Source organism: Manis javanica, chromosome X (genome assembly GCF_040802235.1).
Source record: "Manis javanica isolate MJ-LG chromosome X, MJ_LKY, whole genome shotgun sequence".
Classification (NCBI taxonomy): Eukaryota; Metazoa; Chordata; class Mammalia; order Pholidota; family Manidae; genus Manis; species Manis javanica.
In genome coordinates this window covers 122,860,891-122,885,937 of record NC_133174.1, presented here as the reverse complement: position 1 = coordinate 122,885,937, position 25,047 = coordinate 122,860,891, and the positions used below count along the sequence as shown (strand labels likewise).

The 25,047-nt window shown below is 38.8% G+C and overlaps 1 protein-coding gene across 11 annotated transcripts in view; it reads left to right on the top strand.

Annotated features, from left to right (window-relative positions):
- MBNL3 (muscleblind like splicing regulator 3) overlaps positions 1 to 25,047 on the top strand; it is a 122,028-nt gene that overhangs the window by 65,794 nt on the left and 31,187 nt on the right. For all 11 annotated transcript variants that reach the window (XR_005060983.2, XM_073227409.1, XM_037016950.2 and 8 more), the window contains exon 4: positions 23,927 to 24,091. Coding sequence is in view for 10 of the 11 variants with exons in the window: in XM_073227409.1 (XP_073083510.1) it covers positions 23,927 to 24,091 (165 nt within the window). In the remaining variant the exon portion in view is untranslated. The remainder of the gene's footprint in view (positions 1 to 23,926; positions 24,092 to 25,047) is intronic.

Below are 25,047 nucleotides of genomic sequence, written 5' to 3'. Positions count from 1 at the left end.
GTCCTTTTTGTTGGTGTGGTGCATAATATTTATTGATTTATGAATATTGTACCATTCTTGCAACCCTGCAATAAATCTCACTTGGTCATGATGGATAATCTTTTTGATATATTTTTGAATTCGATTTGCTAATATTTTGTTGAGTATTTTTGCATCTATGTTCATCAGGGATATTGGTCTGTAATTTTCTTTTTTTGTGGTGTCTTTGTCTGGTTTTGGTATTAGTGATGCTGGCCTCATAGAATGAGTTTAGAAGTACTTCCTCCTCTTCTACTTTTTGGAAAACTTTAAGGAGGATGGGTATTAGCTCTTCTTTAAACATTTGAGAAAATTCATCAGTGAAGCCATCTGGACCAAGATTTTGTTTTTACATAGTTGTTTGATTACCAGTTTGATTTCATTGCTGGTAATTGGTCTGTTCAGATTCCATTTCATTGAATTTTAAGTGAAGTTCTGCCATATCTTTTTTGTTTCACCTTAGATGCTATCTGGTTTCTAAGATGTTATTAGATGTTATCTCATTTGTGCTAGCATATATAGCACATATTAGGAGCTAGGAAAATATTTGTTGACTGAAACATGAGCTTGCTGCATCACTTTGAGAAAGGGAGAATAAACATGGGCTCATCTGTCCATATGTCCAGTCATCTCCCCATCTACATCTGTACTTCTACCCCTGTTTCAGTTTTCACATAACTGTGAATGAAAATTTTATACACCCATGTGCCGATCTTCCTCACTCAACCACATTTTATCCTAGATTTGATGGCCTACAGATTTCTGAGTTTTGCTAATTTAATTCCATCACTTAGCATTACAGAAATGTTCTTTGGCCAAATACCTTTGGTTGCTCTCCAAATGTTTCATTTTGAGTTTTTTTACCCTACATATGGATTTTTAAAAAATTTGCTGAGTGGCCACTGCTAAATATTATTATTAAGTAATTAGTGTGATGACCTAGTAATATTCAAGCATTATTTTTTGCCTTAAAATATTTGAAATTTAATTTTACAGCAGATGTCTATCTCATAAATCAAGGTATTCTTGGAAGCATGCATGATCAATGCTAATAAGGTAATTCTGGATCAAGTACAAGGTCTTAATCTGCAGAAAAGGGTTTTGTGTAAAAGGTGACTACTTAGTCCAATAAAAATATGTATTTAAAACTTAATAACCATTGCTCTGAATATATAGTAATATTTTAGAAGTCTGAAGAGTTTGAGCACAGAACAGCAAAGAAAAATTCTATTAGAGAGATCTCATGCATTAATATTCTTAAAATAAGCTAAACTCAAGCACTCAATGACTAGAACATAGTCCCAGAAATCCACTTTTAAAAGAAATGGGAAAATAGTAAGAAATGGGAAAGTAACTTCAAGATTTTTTTTAAAAAGGCTCTCTAGGCTGATGAGCTACATCTTAGAGTTTGTGTAGCCAGCTCAATCTCTTACACCTTCTCCATCTTCATCACTGTTTCTGCATAGTGATTTCTTTTTTTCAGAGCAGGTGATCTTGAGGACTTCGTTACAATCCTTAGTAATCAAGTTATAATTCAGGTGTGGGCAACTGATTCTACTTTCACACACAGGAAAGATACCTGGGAATTTTAGAAAAAATGCTTCAATAAAGAAGAAACAAAATGATTTTAAGTGTTTAGCAGCATTTAGCTGCTATCATTAATATTTTACAGTAATACCCATAATTGTACCTTGTGTATGTTAATAGACAACTGACAGCTAAAAGAAAACCAAGACTATCTCACTTTTCCCAAATTTCCAACACCTCACTCTGGTGGCACATGACATTTGCTCCATCTTTGAAGTATTAGTGATAAAGCATATTTAATCACATTTCCCTGCTTCTTCCCCAAATTTCGTATTCCCCCACTAGAGCAACACATAAAAAAATGACATTGCTTCTGAGTCAGAGATTATGGAGAAAAGAGAGAAAGGGAGAGAGAGGGGAGGAAAGGGAAGGAAGGGAAGGAAGCAAGGGAGGGAGGAAGACAGGGAAGGAAGGAGGGAGAGAGGGAGGGAGGAAGGAAAGAAATTCGGAGACCCCTATTAAGAAGGGCTTTTCATTCTGAAATACTTAAGCTCAGTAATAATGCATCTGAAACAAAACCAGAATGAAGATGTAATGAATAAAATAACAGAGTAATGCAAAGGGGGTGATAGAGAAAGTTAAGACTCCCCCTGAGAGAGAATCAGGCATGACATTTCTATCACACATTTTCCATTATAAGCTCCTAAGCTTTTCCTGAAGCAAAAATGAAGATCTGCGATTAATTATGGTTCAGAGAAGTCTCTCTCTCCCCACTCAACTTGTTCTTCCTCCTCAAGAGCACCACTAAATGCGCCTCTCTAGTCACCTTTGATTTCTACCCCATCCCTCAATGTTGGAGCGAAATGGGGGCTTCTGTTTTACATAAGCTTCCAGTGATACTCAGAAGTAAACTAGTGACACTGAGACTACTCTTAAATACAAAAAGGGAAGAGACACAAATAGTTGGTACTCCTTAGATAGATGTTTATTTTCTTCACAAGGAGGAGGAGGAAGTGGTGTATGAGTTGTGCTGTTTTCTTACTGCATCACTGCAGCAGTACAACTGGTGAACTTTGTATTTGGCGCTTGCTTTGAAGCTTGGGAATCTTTCAATACTCCAGCTTCTGACTATCCATGCTGAAATGCTGTGGTCAGCACTGGGTTGTTTGCTTATTTTATGTGAAAAGTATTTTCCTCCTTTTAGCTTGTCTTTTTCCAGGTATCTTTTTGGGGGTGAGAAGAAGAGGCAGTGCTTTCCAACGACTACGGTTTCTGTAGTGAGTAAAAGGTATTTATTCACTGAAGAGCAGAAGAGAATGTACCAGAAAAGCCTTTATCTGCTTAAATCTGGTGCATAGCAAACATTTACAAAAACATTCTGGGTTGTTTGTAGAGGAAATTTAAGCAACAGATAATACCAAGCTCTTAAATACTTACCTTCATAACTAAGCAATACTTTGTAAACAGAAAATGAATGTGTTTAAAATAAAGGGGTGGGGAGTGGAGAAAATGAATGTGTTTACTAGGAGTTAACAGGATTTTGAGAAGCCTAATCCTTTTTTTTTTTTTGGTATAACCTGGACAGCCTTCTTGTATATGACTGCTAACATCATTACTGAAGTCAGGGATGTGGAATGAAGATATCAGAATCCCTTTGATATGACCTCTGAGAAACTGAATTATCCAGTAACATAAGAAAGTGCTTAGTAAGTAGCTCAATCCATTATTGGATAGGACAGTATTCCCCGTAGAGTAGAGGTTCTCAAAACAGCAGACTAGCAGCTTCAGTTTCACCTGGAAACATGTTAGAAATGTTCATTCTCAGGCCCCACACCAGACCTGCAGGATCAGAACCTCTGGTGTGGGTGGGTCTGGCAGTCTGTGTTTTGAGAAGCCCTCCTAGTGATTCTGATGACACTAAAGTTCGAGAACCATTCTCAACAGTCTGTAAAAACTGTAACAGTCTAGGACAGTGTTAACTAAGGGTGGTGTTGCTGAGTTTCAGAATTCTCAGCAGAAACCCTGGATTATTATCTCCAGGCCTCTTCCTTCCTTTCCTTCCACTTTTTTTTTCAAATGGCATCATTCCTGGATTATTGTTTATATTCAGATCTGGTGGAAAAAAGATGGGTGCTGTTCTGGAAGACATGTATCTTTGGGAAGCTTACGCTATTTCTCCTCACAAGGACGACCCCAATGCTTATCAGCTGAGGTGAAGCCCTGAGACACTTACTGCCTGAAAGACAGCAGTTGAATTCTATTTATCCCAACCTTTCTCAAAATTCTTTGACCACAGAACTCTATTTTTGCGAAGCGCGTAGAAACTTCCGATGCACCAGTATTACATCACAGTAGCTGAGCAAGAATAACATGGGTATCTGAATGTATGAAGCCAAAAAGACAATGAGTTATTTTAATTACTTGCATGTTATGTAACCCTTTGGAAAGATTAGTGACTCTGTGTGTGCCCCCAAAAGCTCTATTGTAGGGTGTGGTGAGCTGCCACAAGTGGACTTTCTCAAGTTTATGCAGCAAGTGTAGGGACAAAAGGAGGTACATATATTTATATAGATTGTCTATATATATATATATATATATATATATATATATATATATGGAAGGGGTGGAAAAGATTTCCCTTCTTCCCTTCTAGGTTCTTTGGCTGGTCTAAGAATTAAATTGATACCAGATAGATTAACAAGAGGAAAACAAAAATTAAATAACATGTATACGTCTTGTGTGAGTAGGAGAGGCCCAGGTCAGTGGAGATTTCCCTTATATATGTAAATATATGTGTAAATGTCTCTTACAAAAGGGTAACTTCTCAGTTTTCAGAGCTTCACCTGCATCTGCTGCTTCTTAAAAATAATCAACTTCACATAATATGTCAAAGAGGGCTGGCAAAGTCAGCTCCCTGTTGATGTGTGCCTAGGTACATATATATGTGTATAATATATTTATTTTTATATATTTATATATAAAATATATGTTATTTTATATATATATTATATTTTTATATATTAAATAATGTATTTATTTTACCAATTTATATAAATAATAGTCAAGATTCCTTTGCTATAATTAATTACTAGGATTTTAAGCACCATTAACATCTTCTCTTATAGTCTGTTACTTAGTTTGCTTTAGTCTTCTAACTTACCAGGAAAAAAAATGACTTGCCTAATTTCTTTTTGTCATTCTAGTATGTGTTTGAGATAAAACACAACAGCAGTTATGGAAAGTAGAAATTTAAAAAGTACCAATCAATGTGATGCTCCAAACTTTTTCATGTAACAGAAATTACTTTGATTTTACTCATTATGATTCCAGAGTGAATTTTTGTTATGTGAAATGTTAAAGTAAGGAGCTTGTGACGTCGAACAGTGTCTCTTGACTAGATAAACTGGTCTCTAACTAGGCTCTGGCTTATTGCCGGATGAAAAGGGAGCAATAATTCTTTTCTTTTCAGTTATTTGCTAGGATAAGATTAAAGCCTGGATCTGCTTTTTATGGCCTGCCCTTTCACCCAGCTGACCACTGAGTGATGAGAGAAGCACTGTTTAAGAATATCCAGCTCTAAGAAGAGAAGGTGTCCATGGTTTTTAAATGTTGTACATAAATTCCCTCCCTAGGTACATGATAATTTTGTATTACAGAGTCAAGAATTACCCATGTAATAATGCATTACCTTTTGTGGGGAGGTGAAATGGTAAAACATAGTTTGTAATCTGTCATATTTTTATACTTAATTATCAGTAACAATTTCAGTTCTTTTGTTAAGAATAAAGAAGAATGTAGTATTTTTTACATTTTGCACTGATTTTACTTCCAAAGCATACTAAATTACACTTTTTCCCTTTATTCTTTCAAAATACCTATGAGGTATGTAGGGGCAGGAATTAATCCTAGCAAAACTGATTAACAGAATTCAAAATAATTTAGGCATGATCTAAAGGTAATTAGAATCCAAGGCGCTTAAATCCCAGGCTACCACTCTTTGTAAAAAATACTGCCTTCATATTAAAATTTAGATTTGTTCCTCCTTTGTCTTGGAACAAATGCATTAGAAGTCCAAGTCTGAGCAGCCTGTGACCTGATTCCAAATAGTTGAGTCATTTCAAAACTGGATTTATCTGTTATCATTAATATTTTCCCTCTCATCTTGTCTTGAAAAACCTAAGTACACTTTTGGATTCTGCATGCTCTATTGTCGATTCACTTATGATAAGATCCAGATGCCCTACTATTACCAGCAAATATCTATGATACTTTGTCTTTTAAAAGCTGTGGAAAAACCTAAATGATGAGCTAGATTGAAGAGAATTGTTCTGTTTCTATTATCAATATGTTTACTTGATGCATCCACATATCCACTGGCCTTTGCAGTCTTTAGTATTAGTTTGTGACTAATGTTTACTTAACCAAAAATAAATTGGCAATATAGAAAATAAAATAAACATAGCTCTTGTTCATAGGTAACCCCTAGATCGCAGGCCCACACACGATCACCCCACTTCGCATCCTCTCAAAGTGTATACATTCTCTGGTCATTTAAGTCAAATCCCCATGAAAACTGAGCTTTTGGTAGTGTGGTCTTTTGTGAGGTGGTGTGGACTGTACAGGAATTCTCCCTTGCCTGAGCTTTGTGGAATGAAATGCTTCAAAGAACACTTTGTACTACTCTGTGATAAGGTGGTTCTTTTATCATTGTTTGGAGATATTCTCTCCTTCGTGATAGTGTTGAACCTACAGCTCTTAGACTTCTGTGGTCTGAGTAAACCTGCTGCTAAATGGCACAACTATGCTTTTGAAAGATTCTTCTTTGAGGGAGATAATAATGGTCACAGAATGCACATGACCAGTTCTTTTGCTGAGTGCCACTTCCACCAGTTCTCTGTGCCCGTGGGCTTTTGCTGGACTATTAGTTTTGTCAGGCCATGATCCTTGTGCTTAAGTTCTCAAAATCCAACTCCCAATAATATGACACTGCTTCTCTCAAGCCAACTGGCAATATTCTACTGGGCAAACATTTACTAAAAATCTGTGCTAAGAGAGGACATGTTTGTACTAATTATTCTGCTTTCAGTAGGGATGAAAGACTTAATAATGCATATGAAGCTCTTTGAATGGTGCCAGGCACATGGTAAACACACAGTAAAGTTAGCTGTGATTATTCAGGTGGACATGGTGTAAAAACAATGGGACATTCAGTTACCTTGGCTTGTTTGTTTTCAAGTCACCCCAGATCCCTAGATACTTGACAAAACAGCCCATTTTCCATACATTTATCTGTGAAATAGTTTCTGGACATAACTAACAGCCAGTTGATGTGCAATCTTTTTTATAATCTTAGAGGAAAAATAGTGACCCAGAAAGTAGACATATTTGAACTAGATCATCCCTCAGTTTAGCACATGTCAAAGTATTGGGAGGCAGTGGTCTATGTCCTGGCTGCGAGTGGGAGCTCCCGACCCAGGGCACCTTGATTTGAATCCCAGCTCTGCTCCGGTAGTTCTGACACCATGTGTGTGTTTGTTCCCCTCTCTGTGCCTGAATTCCTCAGTCACACTGACCTCCTAAAGTTATTGTGAAGATTAAAATAAGTAATACATATAAAGTACTTTGAACAGTGTCTGATACATGGTAAATACACTATAAAGTCAGCTGTTATTATTCAGGTAGACATGGTACGAAAAAAAACACAAACCAGGTTACAGTGTTCTATAAATCCCCCAAGTGGTTTTGTCATTCTGGCTACTTTCAAGATATTAATGGAAAATGAAATTTTACGGGGGCCTCAATCTGGCCTCTCTAAATGTGTGTCAACAATTGGCACAAGCCAAATAGTATGAGCTAAAACTACATATATAGTTATTCTCCAGCACACTCATAAATGGTCAGAATTAGTTCATATCTGAAGGATCATTTGACCCTACATACTCGAGTCTGGTATATAAAGTCAACATAAAACACAAAACCAATAAAACCATTAAATGTTCCAGTTACCTGTAGCAGAAATGTTAAGAGATTATTAGCACAATGATATTTTAGACTACCTAGTTTATTCCACTGTATCATTTTATCAGACATTTTCCTAGAATGGGATTTGACTTACCATATAGGAGAGATCCATTAACTGGACTAACTTCAATTTTTTAAGGAAGACACATTTTCTGAAGTTTTCTAATTTCGCTCTTATTTTCAGGGAAGGCACAGTGAAGCTACAGAAGATTTGTTTTGTTTTTCCCTCAGCAAACTAAGAATTCCACTGAATAAAACATACCAGTTAGACTTTCACCGTGACCCTAATGAAGGTAGAAACCCTTTTGTGCTTGATATAGAGAGTATGTGTTTTTAAAGAACACTACATCCTTACAAGTGTACCTCCCAATAACTCTTGTTCCAGCTGTTACACTGACTTGGGGAGTACAGTTAATAAATTTTAAAACTAATTAACTTTCACTGTTCTTTGCTTTGCTTTATTTTTTCCTTCTTTTAGATTTGGACGTAGACATTCTTTGGCAGAGGTCAGATTTCAACTTCTCTGTAAGGACACATTTATGGTTAGGGATTGATTTATTTGAAAACATAAAACCTCCACTTAATCTTTTTATCTTCTTTAAACTAACCCCATTTCTAGTTACATTGTTTGTAGATGGCCTGGTTTAGTTCTTTAAATACTAGGGATAGTTTCATCATCATCAAATATTAACTGCTCAGTGAAAGCAAAAGGTGAGCTTCACGAGGTTACTCTGTTTACTAAGTGAGACTGAGAGAGGATCGTTTTGAAATGTATGTTTTTTAAAAAGTAATCTCAGTAGTTTTATTTAGAACTTTGTCAATTCTGTTCACATCTCTGAAACACATTTTGGATGAAATTTAACATAAGTGGTCGATATTCAGGCCAGGCAGAATAGATCTTTATTTTTAAAAGAGAAAGAATTTGTATCAACCAATTGCTTGTTTTTTTATGTCTGCAAAACAAAAACAAACATTAAGTTTGGCCTCATTTTCAGATGCTTTTAAAAAAAATCACTTGGCTAAAAATGCCACTTTAAGTACACAACACATTTGGAGTTTGGAGTTTCCTTTTGGGATTTGTCTGATTCCTTGGAATGTATACAGTTTTACTAGCAAGCTAGCATGAAGGTTTCAATAAGACTTTTGGTGATAAAAAATATATATATTGTCATTAACAAAATGTAGACTTAGTCCATGTCTCAAAGTCACAGCAGTCCATGCGACCCAGTAAAACTTTCTGCTTGGAAATTACGTGTCTGGTATTAGTTTAGTAGTTGAATAAAGATTGTGAGGAAAATGCTTATTTTAAAGTGGTTACATTTGGCTCTATTTCAGGTCTGAAACATGATTTCACATTTAATGAATTTAGCATGACCTGGTAAACAACCATTTTGCTGTCATGCTTTTAAATTTTTTTATCTGAAAAAAGACTTATGTTCAGCAAAAGAAGGACTGATTTTCATCTTTATGCCTTTAACTTCAAAATGCAGAGGTAAATCAGTAACTATTTCTGCCCTCTATATAACCCCTTGGTGGAGGGATACCAGGGCTGGCTATAGGGATGTAATTATTTAATGCATTCTTCACAGCATACTGAGCTCTGCAAAGATAAACTATTTAAATCTGAACAACAATCAGAGCTTTTTTCACTTTATACTCTCCTTACAAGTTTGCAAGATATTTGTCTAAATTTGAATTTTCTTTGAAACTTTATTTTTACTATGAGACAGGAAATTTGATGTTGCCCAGTGGCAACCCCAAGGTTTAAGGGTAGTGCAATGCTAAGACCCCTAGGAATTAAGGGGATTGCCAAATACCTTCTCCCTTCCCAAGTTTTATTGCAGTTAAAACTCACTTGAGACCCTTAACTCACAGCAAACCTAAGGTACCTTGCATGGTTTCAAGGGACAGAAGACACAGTGTAGGAAAGCTGGTTATAGAAGGCTTCAAGTTGTAATTTCAGAAGTTGCTTGAATGAAGAAAGCCCCCGCAGCCATTTGGAAAGAACTTAGAGCTTCGGTAAGGGGGTCGATGATGACTGTGGGATATTTGTTTGTTAACAACTGTAAGAAAAATCTCCATCTTGATAGCTTTGGGGCAATCAAGGACAGGCAAAAATGTCCAAAGGCCTTTCAGAAGCTGCAGGTCTTTGGAGTTCACCACATCTTTCTAGTCCGGAGAGAAACAGAAATGCCAAGCATGAAGGAGAACGGACTGGACCCATAAAATGCCACAGGTCTTGGTTTGCGCTGTAGTAGGAGGCAGCAGAATTAGATCAGTGTTTCCATAAGGATATCCTAGTGAGATATGTTAAAAGGTGTTTTGTGGGGAAAAAGGACTATGCTGGGAAATGCTGAGTTAACAAAAGGAAGCAGGTTTCTTCACTGTAGGACATATGACAGAAAACCTGCCCGGTGCTATGGTGCATTGTCAGTCTCCAAGAGAGGAAGGTAGTGTTTCATTTCTTATAAGAATTTAACCAGGAAATGCAGTTTTTGAGGCTCCTTTCTTGGGAATAGTGGTTTGCGGTACACTCTGGCAAATACTGGACTGAATGATCTGTAAGAGCCATTCCAGCTTTGCTGTTTAATGTTTCTATGACATGTTGTCTATAAACATATAACCTTCCCCAGTGTAGTACAGTTTCATTCTTTCTGAACTTACTGATTGTGAATCTTTGATAATTTCTACATTTTGCACTTCTAAAAAATGTCTAAGACAGATTTGCTTTTATTTTAATTTTACCATTTTAAAATACGGAATTCACCTGTTAACATTTTATTTTTTTCTCTTTCACTTATGTAATATAAATGTTTTGGAATGCACATGCTATTGAAAACATTTTTTGTTTCAAAACTGTGTTAATAAACATGTTGGGAAAATATGGAAAAACTTAAACGAAGTTTATGAAGTATTTAAATCTGGGGGTGAAAAAACAGTCAGATAAGTAATCACTTGCTAAGCTTTGCTCTGGGCGAAGCACTAGCTGATAATGCTGAGAATACAACATGTGAAAAACATGGCTTCTGCTCTCAGAGAATTTGTAGACTAGTGAATGCTCCTTGTACCTGGGAGTGTTGTGTACTTGTAATGACAGCAGTTCTCAAAGTGTGGCCCAAGGACTCCTGGGAGTCACTGAAACCTTTCCTGGTGTCTTGGAGGTCAAAGCTCTTCTCATGATTATATTTAGACTTCATTTGCCTCTTTTCACTTTCATTGTCTCAAGAACGTACAGAGGTGTTTTCCAGAGACTGCATGCTATGTGATGTTGCAACAGATTGAGTGCAGAAGCACCTAGGAGAGGGGTCTGCTTTCTTATAGAATAAAAATCAATCCAGGACTGTGTCTAGTAACTGATTTCTAAATGTTCTCAATTGCTACTTTTGTGATATACTGATTCTGTAATGTGGGGCTGTTATGGATTGCCATTTTGCCTGAGTATATTATTTTGCTCATTACAATTAACCATGCCCCTCTACTTCCCCCTCTCTTTTAATATGAGTCATCAAGGGTTGACTGAAAAAGACATGTATGCAAATAATGGCTATTCATGCCATTTTTTGTGTGTTTTGAATATGTATCTACATAGATCTTATGTGTGCATATAGAAACATGCTGCTTAAGCAGTCATTTTCCTGGGCTTTAATGGATCACTTCTGCCTGAATTTGAGTATTCTACAGACAGGGCTAAAGAAAAAATGTTAACCTACCTTCTTCACCTCCCTCCCCCACAAATAGAAAAACCTCAAAAACATAAAAGCCTCATCTCCCTGTAATAATTCACATCTTCAAAAGGTTTGTATAAATGTGGAGTCAGGCATTAGGCGTGGTGGTCACTCCCCACGTGTCTCTCCATCCTAACCTAGAGGAGGGGCTCCTGGCGAGGCACCAGTTATTTGACTATAGAGTTGCGCCACTGTGGGTGGGAAAGCAGAGTGGCTGACAGGGTAGGGAGCTGTGTGAAGCTTTTGGTGGGAGGAGCCACGGAATAAAACATAGCTTTCCAACAGTAACTTCCTTAAATTCCTTGCAGCTGGTCAGGTAAGCTGGGTGTGAGAGGGCTTTATCCTCTGCTCGGGGCAACTGACGGCCTAGTAGAGCCGGAGCTGTTTCCGTGGCAAAGGATGCTTCTGACCCTAAGGTAAAAGGGGTAAATGTGGTTTTTAAGGACTGGAGTTTATTTTCCTCAACTCACTAGGACAGAGGACTAAATAGGGAGAGGGTTGCCAGTAATATATTACATGGAGCCTACTTACACTATCTGTTTATCTGAAATTCAAATTTGGGAATCCTGTATTTTCACTTGATGAATCTGGCAACCCTAGAGAGAATTCTAGACAGAAGCCTGAGCCCGGAAAAAAGCGTGCCAGAAGCTGATGTCCTCTTGCCCTGGTTCTGAATTGCTGTGGTAGGTGACTGGATGGGAGGGAGGCAAGGGGCCCCTGAGAGCAGGAGATTTGACTGTCTACGGGCCTTTCTGTTGTTTCATAACAAAGCCTATGTAGTAAATAGCCTTCTGAAGTTGCATGATTTTAGGTGTATTTTATTTTTTGGAGTAACAAATTGAATGTCATTATTTTTCCTCTCCCTTTTCTCTTTATTTTAATGACGTTTTATGTTAGCATACTTCAGCCATGGAAAGACAGCTTCCATGGCTACTTAACATCAGAAATGCCTTTGAACTTTTGGTAACTTGGTCCTGAGTGCTCCACTTGTCTTTGGGTTTTCATTTGGTTCTGGTTGGCTCTTGGGTAAACAGGATGCATTCTGGAGGAGCATATTATTGAACAGATTTTCAGTTAGTCTTTTTTGAAGCGAGGGTGTGATTTGGGGTGGGGGTTGGGCATTGGGGAAGGGACAGGAAGCAGATTTGGGGGATTTGGTGAGGCAGGCTTGGTCTCACTGTGAACAGCCACTATGGTTTTTAGTGTTATTTGCTCTTCAAAAAGTTTCAGAGAAAAATGTCAAGCTCATGATTATTTGAAAAGAAGTGTTTCAAGTGAATGCAGCTGAATGTGGGTCTTGAAGTACAGTGGGAATATTGTTCTGGTAAGAAGGCTGCATATGCAATAGAGATCCACCAGAAGGCCTCACCCCATGGGATTGACCTCAAGCCATGTATTCCACCTTTGTCTAAGTAGCTTCAGGGAATTTGACTTACAGCTTGTTCAGAGGAGTGCTGGGTCTGGGTGGAGCAGATAGAGAAGGCAGTTTATTCTAAGTGGACCCTGGAAACACAGTGCTCCCTTCGGGCAAGCTCAGGTGCTAATTAAATATGAATCCTGCAGGTTCCCTTTCAGCTCAGTGGGCCCTATATCCTGGGGGTCCTTGTGGGACCTGGGAATTAAACCAAGGTTTGTGTCTGTGTACCTCATGGATTCCTGACACTTTTGGTTCAATTTTATTGAATTACCAAGATTTTTCAGCCAGGTGTATGATGGCCACATACACCTCAGAGCAAAGACAAACAGACAAAAACTTGTTACGGATTAGCTATTTTCTGGACCTGAATAGAATAACGGTTCATTTGGAACAGACAACCAGGAACAGCCTCATTCATGTGTTGGCTATTGTTCTCTTCTTGGAAGAAGAAGAAAGAACTTAGGAAAGGAAATAGCAAGAGAAGCAATCAGACTTCTAAGGCAGATGTAGTGTTATGCCCTATAAAATTATTCTCACCAAGTATATTCATTCATACAGCAAACTTTGTATGGTGTGGCCACTATTCACCAGGCACAGAAACATCCCTGGAGAGTCAAAGATGGAGAAGATAGTCCTGCCTTTAGATAAGCTCAAAGTCTAATGGGGAGATAGGTATGCAAACAATTTATCGATGTACTCAGTGATAAGTGCTATGATAAAACTGAGTACAAGGTACAGTTGGAGGTGCAAAAGAGGGAGCGATAAATGGGAGTGGGGTGGGGGGGATTCAGGAAAATCTTTAATAGAGCAAGAGTCATTTGAACAGAAAATCCATGTCGGGTAGAGAGAGCATGGAAACTTGGCTTCAGTCCTAACTGAGCTGTAAGATAAGGGTACAGGCGATATTCCTTAAAATCCAGTTCAACCCTAAATGTTAAGGTTCTGGTAATCAAGTTATCTTAGTGGGTGGTTTTAGAACAATGGTGTGATTGTTGAGCCCACTCCCTTTGTATTTTGGAGGTTACAATTTAAAAGCTTTCTTGATGCAAATGGGCGCAAAAATTCTTCTGCCCTCCTCCCAACTTTTTACCTATTCATGCTTGGTATCCGGTTTGCCCCAAAGTCATTACCCTGTATATGTGTATATGGGATGTTAAGAAAGCAGAGTTCAGCAGCATAAGGAAATGATGATACAGTGCTGACTGCAGTGGGGTTGGCGGGAAGGGTGCTCCACATGTCCTCTCCACGGGGGTCTATGTTCAGCCTCATTAATTTTGCCTTTAATATATTCAGGAGATGGTTTATTAAAGACTTTTCTGTTTTAGATTTCTTGTCTGCATCCCAAATCCGAATTAAAAGTTGTCTGCAGGATTTTAAGGATGCTCTTCATGCATATATATCTATATTCGTACATGGTGTAATATTGGAGGGAAAGGTGGTGCAGATTATATCCATTTTTATAAAGACCACTCAAAGAGAAAGTGGGAAATTTGCTATTGCAATGCTGACATCTGCATGTTGATGTTGCCTTGCTTTTACTTCTTTAAGATTGTTCTTAGCCTTTAATAGGTCTTGGATGTTTACAGGAACCAGTCAACCTAGTATTTGTGATTGGTAATTCTAAAATTACAGTTACTTCCTCTGAGAAGCCATGTCTATGGTCTATGCATGTAAGTATGTTTCAGTGGGCAACGTAATCAATAGGATTTTTTATTTAACATATGACCATTAACATGGAATAATTTTTTTCTCATAGGACAATCATTTGTTCATTGCCTTTATTTAACATTTCACTTTTAACTCTTGGTGGTCTACCAGAGCAGTGCGATGCCTTTGAAAAGGTCAGCCAGTTATCATTGTACATGAGAGAAGGTTCCCCCCACCCCATAATTCCAAATGTATTTAAAAAGCAAGTCATTCTGCAAACAGCTGTCTCTGTTAAGATACTGTGACTGACAAAGGGCAATTTTCAGCTTCCTAGGGTCTTTTTCTTATTCTGATGGATGCTAGAGCTTTCTTTCCTGAACATAAAAAAGTACATTTCACAGGGTTTTTCTGCCACCAAGTGCATGGGAAGTCGTGTATTTGACAGACTCTCACTCTCAAAGCTCCCAAGACTTAGGTGGGATTTGAATCTGTACAATGCTACTTTTCTTTCTCAGTAAAAGGCTTTGTACTCATTTGTGAAAAGCCTGAAGGTTGGAGAAAAGCAATGGATTGAATTTTGGAGGTCTTATAAAATGCTGTATAACTTTTTCCTTTGTCTCATCAACTTTTTGATGCAGATGTATTTCAGAAATTTTGCTGGCCATTTTCTCCTCTTGCTGCTTTTTGAGTGCATTTTCAGAGACTAGATGGGAAAGGGGAGCTGGAAGATTCATAGGTGTAGTAGCACTTATTTCAGCAGAGAATCACTTTCTTATTAAATCGCTATGCTATTTTCTTAGCTCAGTAACATAGTGAACGACCATATGAGACTGGTCTGTTTTTAAGGCCAAAGGAAATGGAAAGGGAGTAAAATCGAGGCAAGCATGAATGAGCTTGTACTCTCATCTCTTTTTTTTCTTTTTCTTTTCTCTTGATATCATTAATCTACAATTACATGAGGAAGGAACATTATGTTTACTAGACTCTCCCCAACACCGAGTCCCCCCCACAAATCCCACTATGGTCACTGTCCATCAGCGTACTAAGATGCTGTAGAATCACTACTTGTCTTCTCTGTGTTGCACAGGCCTCTCCGTGCACCCCCTACATTATGTCTGCTAATCGTAATGCCCCTTTTCCCCCCTTACCCCGCCCTTCCCACCCATCCTCCCCAGTTCCTTTCCCTTTGGTAACTGTTAGTCCATTTTTGGGTTCCATGAGTCTGCTGCTGTTTTGTTCCCTCAGCTTTTGCTTTGTTCTTATACTCCACAGATGAGTGAAATCATTTGATACTTGTCTTTCTCCACCTGGCTTATTTCACTGAGCATAATACCCTCTAGCCCCATCCAGGTTGTTGCAAATGGTAGGATTTGTTTTCTTCTTATGGCTGACTAATATTCCAGTGTGTATATGTACCACCTCTTCTTTATCTGTTCATTTACTGATGGACACTTAGGTTGCTTCCATTTCTTGGCTATTGTAAATAGTGCTGCGATAAACATAGGGGTGCATATATCTTTTTCAAACTGTGCTGCTGCATTCTTAGGGTAAATTTCTAAGAGTAGAATTCCTGGGTCAAATGACATTTCTATTTTGAGCTTTTGGAGGAACCTCCATACTGCTTTCCACAATGGTTGAACTAGTTTACATTCCCACCAGCAGTGTAGGAGGGTTCCCCTTTCTCCACATCCTCGCCAGCATTTGTTGTTGTTTGGCTTTGGATGGTGGCGATCCTTACTGATGTGAGGTGATATCTCATTGTGGTTTTAATTTGCATTTCTCTGATGACTAGCGATGTGGAGCATCTTTTCATGTCTCTGTTGACCATCTGCATTTCTTCTTTGAAGAAGTGTCTGTTCAGCTCCTCTGCCCATTTTTTAATTGGATTATTCACTTTTTGTTTGTTGAGGTGTGTGAGCTCTTTATATATTTTAGATGTCAACCTTTTATCAGATCTGTCATTTATTAATATATTCTCCCATACTGTAGGATGCCTTTTTGTTCTATTGATGGTGTCCTTTGCTGTACAGAAGCTTTTTAGTTTGATATAGTCCCACTTGCTCATTTTTGTTTTGGTTCCCTTGCCCGGGGAGATATGCTCATGAAGAAGACGCTCATGTTTATGTCCAATAGATTTTTGCCTATGTTTTTTTCTAAGAGTTTTGTGGTTTCATGACTTACATTCAGATCTTTGATCCATTTCGAATTTACTTTTGTGTATGGGGTTAGACAATGATCCAGTTTCATTCTCTGACATGTAGCTGTCCAATTTTGCCAACACCAGCTGTTGAAGAGGCTGTCATTTCCCCATTGTATGTTCATGGCTCCTTTATCATGTATTAATTGACTGTATATGTTTGGGTTAATATCTGGACTCTCTATTCTGTTCCACTGGTCTGTGGCTCTGTTCTTGTGCCAATACCAAATTGTCTTGATTACTGTGGCTTTGTAGTAGAGTTTGAAGCTGGGTAGCGAGATGCCCCCTGCTTTATCTTCCTTCTCAGATTGCTTTGGCTATTTGGGGTCTTTTGTGGTTCCATATGAATTTTAAAACTATTTGTCCAGTTCATTGAAGAATGTTGTTGGTATTTTGATAAGCATTACATTGAATCTGTAGACTGTGTTAGGCAAGATGGCCATTTTGACAATATTAATTCTTCCTAGCCAAGAGCATGGAATGAGTTTCCATTTGTTAGTGTCCCCTTTAATTTCTCTTAGGAGTGTCTTGTAGTTTTCAGGGTATAGGTTTTTCACTTCCTTGGTTAGGTTTATTCCTAGGGAATTTTATTCTTTTTGATATAATTGTAAATGGAATTGTTTTCCTGATTTCTCTGTTAGTTCATCATTAGTGTATAGGAAAGCAACAGATTCCTGTATATTAATTTTGTACCCTGCAACTTTGCTGAATTCAGATATTAGTTCTAGTAGTTTTGGAATGGAGTCTTTAGGGCTTTTTATGTACAATATCATGTCATCTGCAAATAGGGAAAGTTTGACTTCTTCTTAACCAGTATGGATGCCTTGTATGTCTTTGTTTTGCCTGATTGCTGTGGCTAGGACCTCCAGTACTATGTTGAATAACAGTGGGGAGAGTGGACATCCCTGTCTTATTCCTGATCTTAGAGGAAAACCTTTCAGCTTCTCGCTGTTAAGTATGATGTTGGCTGTGAGTTTGTCGTATATGGCCTTTATTATGTTGAGGTACTTGCCCTGTACACCCATTTTGTTGAGAGTTTTTATCATGAATGGATGTTAAGTTTTGTTGACTGCTGTTTCAGCATCTATGGAAATGATCATGTGGTTTCTGTCTTTCTTTTTGTTGATGTGGTAGATGATGTTGATGGATTTTCAAATGTTGTACCATCCTTGCATCCCTCAGATGAATCCCACTTGATCATGTTGTATGATCTTCTTGATGTATTTTTGAATTCAGTTTGCTCATATTTTGTTGAGTATTTTTGCATCTATGTTAGTCAGGGATATTAGTCTGTAATTTTCGTTTTTGGTGGTGTCTGCCTGGTTTTGGTATTAGAGTGATGCTGGCTTCATAGAATGAGTTTGGAAGTATTCCCTCCTCTTCTATTTTTTTTGGAAAACTTTAAGGAGAATGGGTATTATGTCTTTTCTATATGTCTGATAAAATTCAGCGGTGAATCCGTCTGGCCCAGGGGTTTTGTTCTTGGGTAGTTTTTTGATTACTGATTCAATTTCATTGCTGGTAATTGGTCTGTTTAGATTTTCTGTTTCTTCCTTGGTCAGTCTTGGAAGGTTGTATTTTTCTAGGAAGTTGTCCATTTCTTCTAGGTTTTCCAGCTTGTTAACATACATATTTTCATAGTATTCTCTAATAGATTTTTGTATTTCTGTGGGGTCCGTCGTGATTTTTCCTTTCTCATTTCTGATTCTGTTGATGTGTGTAGATTCTCTTTTTCTCTTAATAAGTCTGGCTAGGGGCTTATCTATTTTGTTTATTTTTTCAAAGAACCAACTCTTGGTTTTGTTGATTTTTTCTATTGTTTTATTATTCTCAATTTTATTTATTTCTTCCCTGATCTTTATTATGTCCCTCCTTCTGCTGACTTTGGGCCTCATTTTTTCTTTTTCCAGTTTCAGTAATTGTGACTTTAGACTATTCATTTGGGATTGTTCTTTCTTTTTTAAATAGGCCTGGATTGCTATATACTTTCCTCTTAGAACTGCCTTTGTTGCGTCCCACAGAAGTTGGGGCTTCATGCTGTTGACATTTGTCTCCATATATTGCTTGATCTCTGTTTTAATGTGGTCATTGATTCATTGATTATTTAGAAGCATGTTGTTAAGCCTCCATGTGTTTGTGAGCCTTTTTGTTTTCTTTGTACAATTTATTTCTGGTTTTATGCCTTTGTGGTCTGAGAAGTTGGTTGGTAGAATTTCAATCTTTTTGAATTTACTGAGGCTCTTTTTGTGGCCTAGTATGTGGTCTATTCTGGAAAATGTTCCATGTACACTTGAGAAGAATGTATATCCTGCTGCTTTTGGGTGTATAGTTCTGTAGATGTCTGTTAAGTCCATCTGTTCTAGTGTGTTGCTCAGTGCCTCTGTGTCCTTACTTATTTTCTGTCTGGTGGATCTGTCCTTTGGAGTGAGTGTGTGTTGAAGTCTCCTAGAACTAATGCATTGCATTCTATTTCCTCCTTTAATTCTGTTAGTATTTGTTTCACATATGTCGGTGCTCCTGTGTTGGGTGCATATATATTTATAATGGTTGTATCGTCTTGTTGGACTGACCCCTGTATCATTATGTAATGTCCTTCTTTATCTCTTGTTAGTTTCTTTATTTTGAAGTCTATTTTGTCTGATACTAGTACTGCAACCCCTGCTTTCTTCTCTCTGTTGTTTGCATGAAATATGTTTTTCCATCCCTTGACTTTTAGTCTGTGCATGTCTTTGGGTTTGAGGTGAGTTTTTTGTAAGCAGCATATAGATGGGTCTTGCTTTTTTATCCATTCTGTTACTCTGTGTCTTTTGATTGGTGCATTCAGTCCATTTACATTTAGGGTGATTATTGAAAGATATGTACTTATTGCCATTGCAGGCTTTAGATTCATGGTTACCAAAGGTTCAAACGTAGCTTCTTTATTATCTAGCCGTCTAACTTAATCTGTCTTAAGCTATTATAAACACAGTCTGATGATTCTTTATTTCTCTCCCTTCTTATTCCTCCTCCTCCATTCTTTATATGTTAGGTGTTCTGTTCTGTACTCTTTTGGTTTCCTTTGACTGCTTTTGTGAGTAGTTGATTCTATTTTTTGCCTTTGGTTGGTCTACTTTCTTTGGTGTGATTTTATTTTCTCTGGTGACACCTATTTAGCCTTAGGATTGCTTCCATCTAGAACAGTCCCTTTAAAATACACTGTAGAGGTTATTTGTGGGAGGCAAATTCCCTCAACTTTTGGTTGTCTGTGAGTTGTTTAATCCCTCCTTCATATTTAAATGATAATCATGCTGGATACAGTATTCTTGGTTCAAGGCCCTTCTGTTTCATTGCCTTAAATATATCATGCCATTCTCTTCTGGCATGTAAGGTTTCTTTTGAGAAGTCTGATGATATTCTGATGGGTTTTCCTTTGTAGGTGACCTTTTTTCTCTCTCTGGCTGCCTTTGATACTCTGTCCTTGTATTTGATCTTTGCTATTTTAATTATTATATGTCTTGTTGTTGTCCTCCTTGGGTCCCTTGTGTTGGGAGTTCTGTGGGCCTCCATGGTCTGGCAATTCTTTCCTCCCCCAGTTTGGGGAAGTTTTCAGCAATTATTTCTTCAAAGACACTTTCTATCCCTTTTTCTCTCTCTTCTTCTTCTGGTACCCCTATAATGCGAATATTGTTCTGTTTGGATTGGTCACACAGTTCTCTTCATATTCTTTCATTCCTGGAGATCCTTTTATCTCTCTCTGCTTCAGCTTCTCTCTGTTCCTGTTCTCTAATTTCTTTTCCATTAACAGCCTCTTGCACCTCATCCAGTCTGCTCTTAAGTCCTTCCAGAGATTGTTTTATTTCTGTATTCTCCCTCTGTACTTGCTCCTGTAGCTCTTGCATATTTCTCTGCAGATCCATCAGCATGGTTATGACCTTTATTTTGAATTCTTTTTTGGGGAGATTGGTTAAGTCTATCTCCCCAGGCCCTCTCTCAGGGGGTGTCTGGGTAATTCTGGACTGGACCAAATTCTTCTGCCTTTTCATGGCGATAGAGGTAGCTGTAGGCAGGTAGCGCATGTGTCAGCTGGGAGAACAAAGTCCTTTCCTGCTTGCTGGTTGCCTTGCCCTTCTCCACTGCCTGTGTTGGTTACCTGCACTCCTGTAACAGCCTCCAGGTTAATTCCCTAAGCTGCTGTGGGCGGGGTCTCCATCAGAGTAGCGCAGAGCCCTGCAGGGAGTGGCAGGCATGCCAGGTGTGCTCTCCTGTGAAAGCGGCACCCCCCGCTGCGCAGCTGTTTGCTGGCTGCGGCCTTTGGGTCTGTCTGGGGTGACTGTGTGCCAGGATGAGATTCTTGGCAGCTGGTGGGGGCGCGGCTGCTCCTGAGCTGCTCCTTTGTCACTGCTGCCGGCTCCAGCGGGCCGCTCCTGGGCCACTCTGTCGCTGCCACCACAGGCTCATGTGGGTCGCTCCCGGGCCCTTCTTGCAACCCCACCACTGGCTTGCATGGGCCTCCCCTGGGCCCTTCTGGCGCTGCTGCCACCAGCGCGCACAACCGCTCTCCTGCTACTGGGCCAGTGTGTCAGGGTCTGTGACAGTTGGGAGAACAACTGGCAGGCTGCTTATCACCATGAGGGGCTTCAGAGCTGCACTGCTGCCCAGGGAGTTAGGTCGCCTAGAGTTCCCTGGGATTCCCACGTACTGGGCTGTGTGTGCCAGGATGATTTCATCCAGCTGTGAGGTCCCTGTCCCTTTAAGACTTGCAGAAAGCACTTGCTTTTCTTTTGTCTCAGGGGCGCTGGTTGCGGGGACCTGCCCACAGGTTTTGCTTTTCCGTTTCTCTAATATCCAGCACCCCGTGCACCTTGTATCTGCACTCCGGGTGCGGATTTCTAGAGCTGGTTGTTTAGCAGTCCTGGGCTTTCACTCCCTCCCTGCTCCAACTCCTTTCTTCCCACCGGGGTGCTGGGGTAAGGGGGCACTCGGGTCCTGCCAGGCCGCGGCTTGTATCTTACTCCCTTCATGTGATGCTGAGTTCTTGCAGATGTAGATGTATCCTGGCTGTTGTACTGTATCCACTGGTGTCTCTTTTAGGAATAGTTGTATTTGTTATATTTTCAAAAATATATATGTTTTTGGGAGGAGATTTCTGCTGAACTACTCACACCACCATCTTGGCTCCTCCCTTTTCCTTTTTTTAAAAAAACCAATCTATTGTTTGGAATGTAAGGGACAACTTTCACTATATACCTTTCTGTAGAAGGGGTTAACAAATTGTGTTCTGCACAAAACTCTCTGGCTGTGTTTGCCACTGGTCTGGGGAAGCTACCAAGGTGGATTTGCAGTGCTGAAGTAGTCCTGCTCACTGAGTTCCTCATTTCTTTCTTTTTCTCACTGCTGCTGTGTAACTGTCCCAAAGCATGGGAATTAGAGCAGTGTCCTAAATGTGAGTATACAGGAAGAAGAAGAAGAGTAGTCTAAGGAGAAGGAAGGTCAGGAGTAATTTCTCTAGAACTGGTTTTAGGGGGCAGGATTTCCAAAGACAGCTGCCGTTAGTGATAAAAAGGATTGAAATTCAGAAGAGGGGTGAGGGGTCAGAGACAGAGAGAGAGATTTAAGATCTGAGCAATTGCAGTGATAGATGAAACTTTACAAGAACTTTATTTCCACAGGGAATAGAGATTGGAGAGGAGAGCAGAGGATTTGGGATGGACTCTTGGAGAATATATTAATTGTTGAGGTGTGGGAGGAAGAAAAGCAACCTGGAAGTATATACTAGCATGCCTGGCTGTGGAAGCCACCAGGGATCACTGATTCTCCTGGGGCTGTTAATTCTGAGCCAGATAACCTCGGTTATGCTGAGTGGATGGTGGAGAATCCAGGGACTAAAATCCTTGTGACTGTCTGCCTTGGTGCAGGTTGTGGTACATGTGGAAAGAAGTTTCTGTTTTCTCTTAGGGGGCACATTAATAGGGGAAAAAGCCCTCCAGTGTTGTGATTTTTTGCACATATGTAAGGATTTCCTGACAGTCCTTACATGTACTGAAATTATTCTGCTAATCCTAGGCTACTTTTATGAATTCAGGAAGGTTGGGTTAATGCCATTCTCAACTCTTACCAACAATAATTCTTCCTGTTCCAGGATTTGCAGAGACATGTAATGGTACATTGAAACTAAGATACTACTTGATTTGATAAATCACTGAATTTGATTGAAAATAAATTGATCAATGGGAGAAATGGAAGGACAAACCTGACAGAAAACAATAGTGTCTTCTTTCGTTTTTCAAGCTATGTTTTAAGTTATACTCAGCTTCTTGCCACCAGAGGTGAAATAATAGAGCCACTCGTCCCAGTGATCTAATATTTAAAAAAGAACTTCACAGTGCATTTGGTTTTGTATTACATATGGCTCTGTATGTTTTGAAGGACACACCTTGATTCTCAGTGAAATTATAGGAATGCCTTAATAACAAAAGACTGAAATATGGAGAAGTGATTGTGTAAACCATTTAGGAGTCATAAATAATGAAAGTTCATAGTGTGTGTTGAAAACACTTGATGAACTAACTCATTTTCTCCTGTGAATTCAGGTGGCTTAGCAACTTGCACTCTTGGGTTCAGAAAAAAAAGGTTGCTTTTTATCTCCTCCCTCCTACTCTCCAATAAACTCATGCACTGTAAAGAGTCTTAGCATCTTTGGGAAGAATTGCTTGCAGTTGGGCTTGTCTTGAAAAGATTATAGTGGATCTGCTAATCCAGATGAGAGAACCATGAGCTGATTTGTATAGTGCTGTGAGTGGAACGGACACAACACGTCACATTTGCAATGTGATAAAAACCTGTCCACTGACATCCTTTGCTACCACATAGTAAACACCATAATTAGAAGCCAGGTCAGGCAACGCCAAAGGCATGTTTGATTCCCCAGGACTGACACATTCTCCTGTCTGGAAATGCCAAAACCGTCAATGAAACATTCAAATTGTTGAGACTCCAAAATATGCTTTGGTCTCAATTGTCCAGGTGATCTTGGGCCGTTGCCCCTGGACCCTAAAAAAATAATGTAGTTGCCAAGTATATTTATTCTTTGAGTAACACAATGTCCATGATTTCAGTATGTTTCTCACATTGTTTGGATTCAGGACAAAGAAATTGCCCAGAATAAACTAGATGTGTCAACCTCTCTTACTCTCAGTTTCCTTATCTGGAAGGTGAAGATTATGAGAGTATCAATCTTAGATGGCTGGTGTGAAGACTAAATAAGTTAATTCATGTACAAGTATTTAGTACAGTACTTTTCACATGCTAAGAGGCTGATAACCTTTTATTATTTTCTTAGCCAAACCAGATTTTTAAAAGTATTAATGCAGATTCATTTAATTCCCTATTTTTTAGGGTCGGTGTGCTAGAAAGAAGTGCAAGTACTTTCATCCCCCTCCACATTTAAAAAAGCAGCTGGAAATTAATGGACAGAACAGTCTGATTCAACGGAGTACAGCCGCAGCCATGTTTGCCCAGCAGTTGCAGTATATGCTCCAAAATGCTCAGATGCCATCACTTGTAAGTCACAGCTCTGTCTTTGAAAAATTGCATATGTGTGTCTTTTTCTTTCAATATATATAATTACATTGGAATAACCTTGCAAGGCCTTCAGGAGTTAGTAACAGAAGGATTTAGGATGCAAGCTAGTATGTTAATTGACACGACGAAGTTGTGCATCTGAAGGGAGCAGTCCAGGTGTACTGGATTTAAAATCTGGGTTGCTTTAACCATAAATTCAGTTTATAGAAGAAAATTAATAAAAAATTAAGATGAGGAGGTCTGATTATTATTACATGTAAACCTTTGAATCCTAGGATATTAATTCAAACAAATTTCCTTGCTCTTTGATGGTGGTTCTGTTCATTTTTAAAAATACTAGTTTAAAGTAGAAGACTTTTTATTATGAAATAATTCTAGGTTTACAAGAAGGCTGCAAAGATGCTACAGAGAGACCCCATCTTACCACTCGCTGAATTTTCCCCACTGTTATTATCTTCTATTTCCATGGTATATTTGTCATGACTGAGAAACAGACATGTACCCATTACTGTTAACATGTACATGTCACTATTAACTAAACTCCAGGCTTCATTCAGACTTCACCAGTTTTTCCACTAGGGTACTGTTTCTGTTCCAGTGTCCAAACCAGGGTACCCAAGGGCATTTATTTGAATCCTGTCTCCCCACTCTCCTCTGGTCTGTGACCACTTCTCAGTTTTTCCCTGTTTCCCAGGACCTTGACTGTCTTGAGGAATATGGGCCAGGTATTTGATGACAGTTTTAACTTAACCTAGCCACGGAGTTTCCCTTTGCAGAAATTAATAAGATTTTGGTGTCATTCCAGACCAGTGTCTACTATTTTTGTGGATCAGGAAATTTAAATAGATCCTTTAAAAAGGGCCTTTGTCCTGTTGAGAATTTACCTTGTCCTGATATGTTAAAATATAAAGTTGCAGTTTGGTCATAGACCTTTC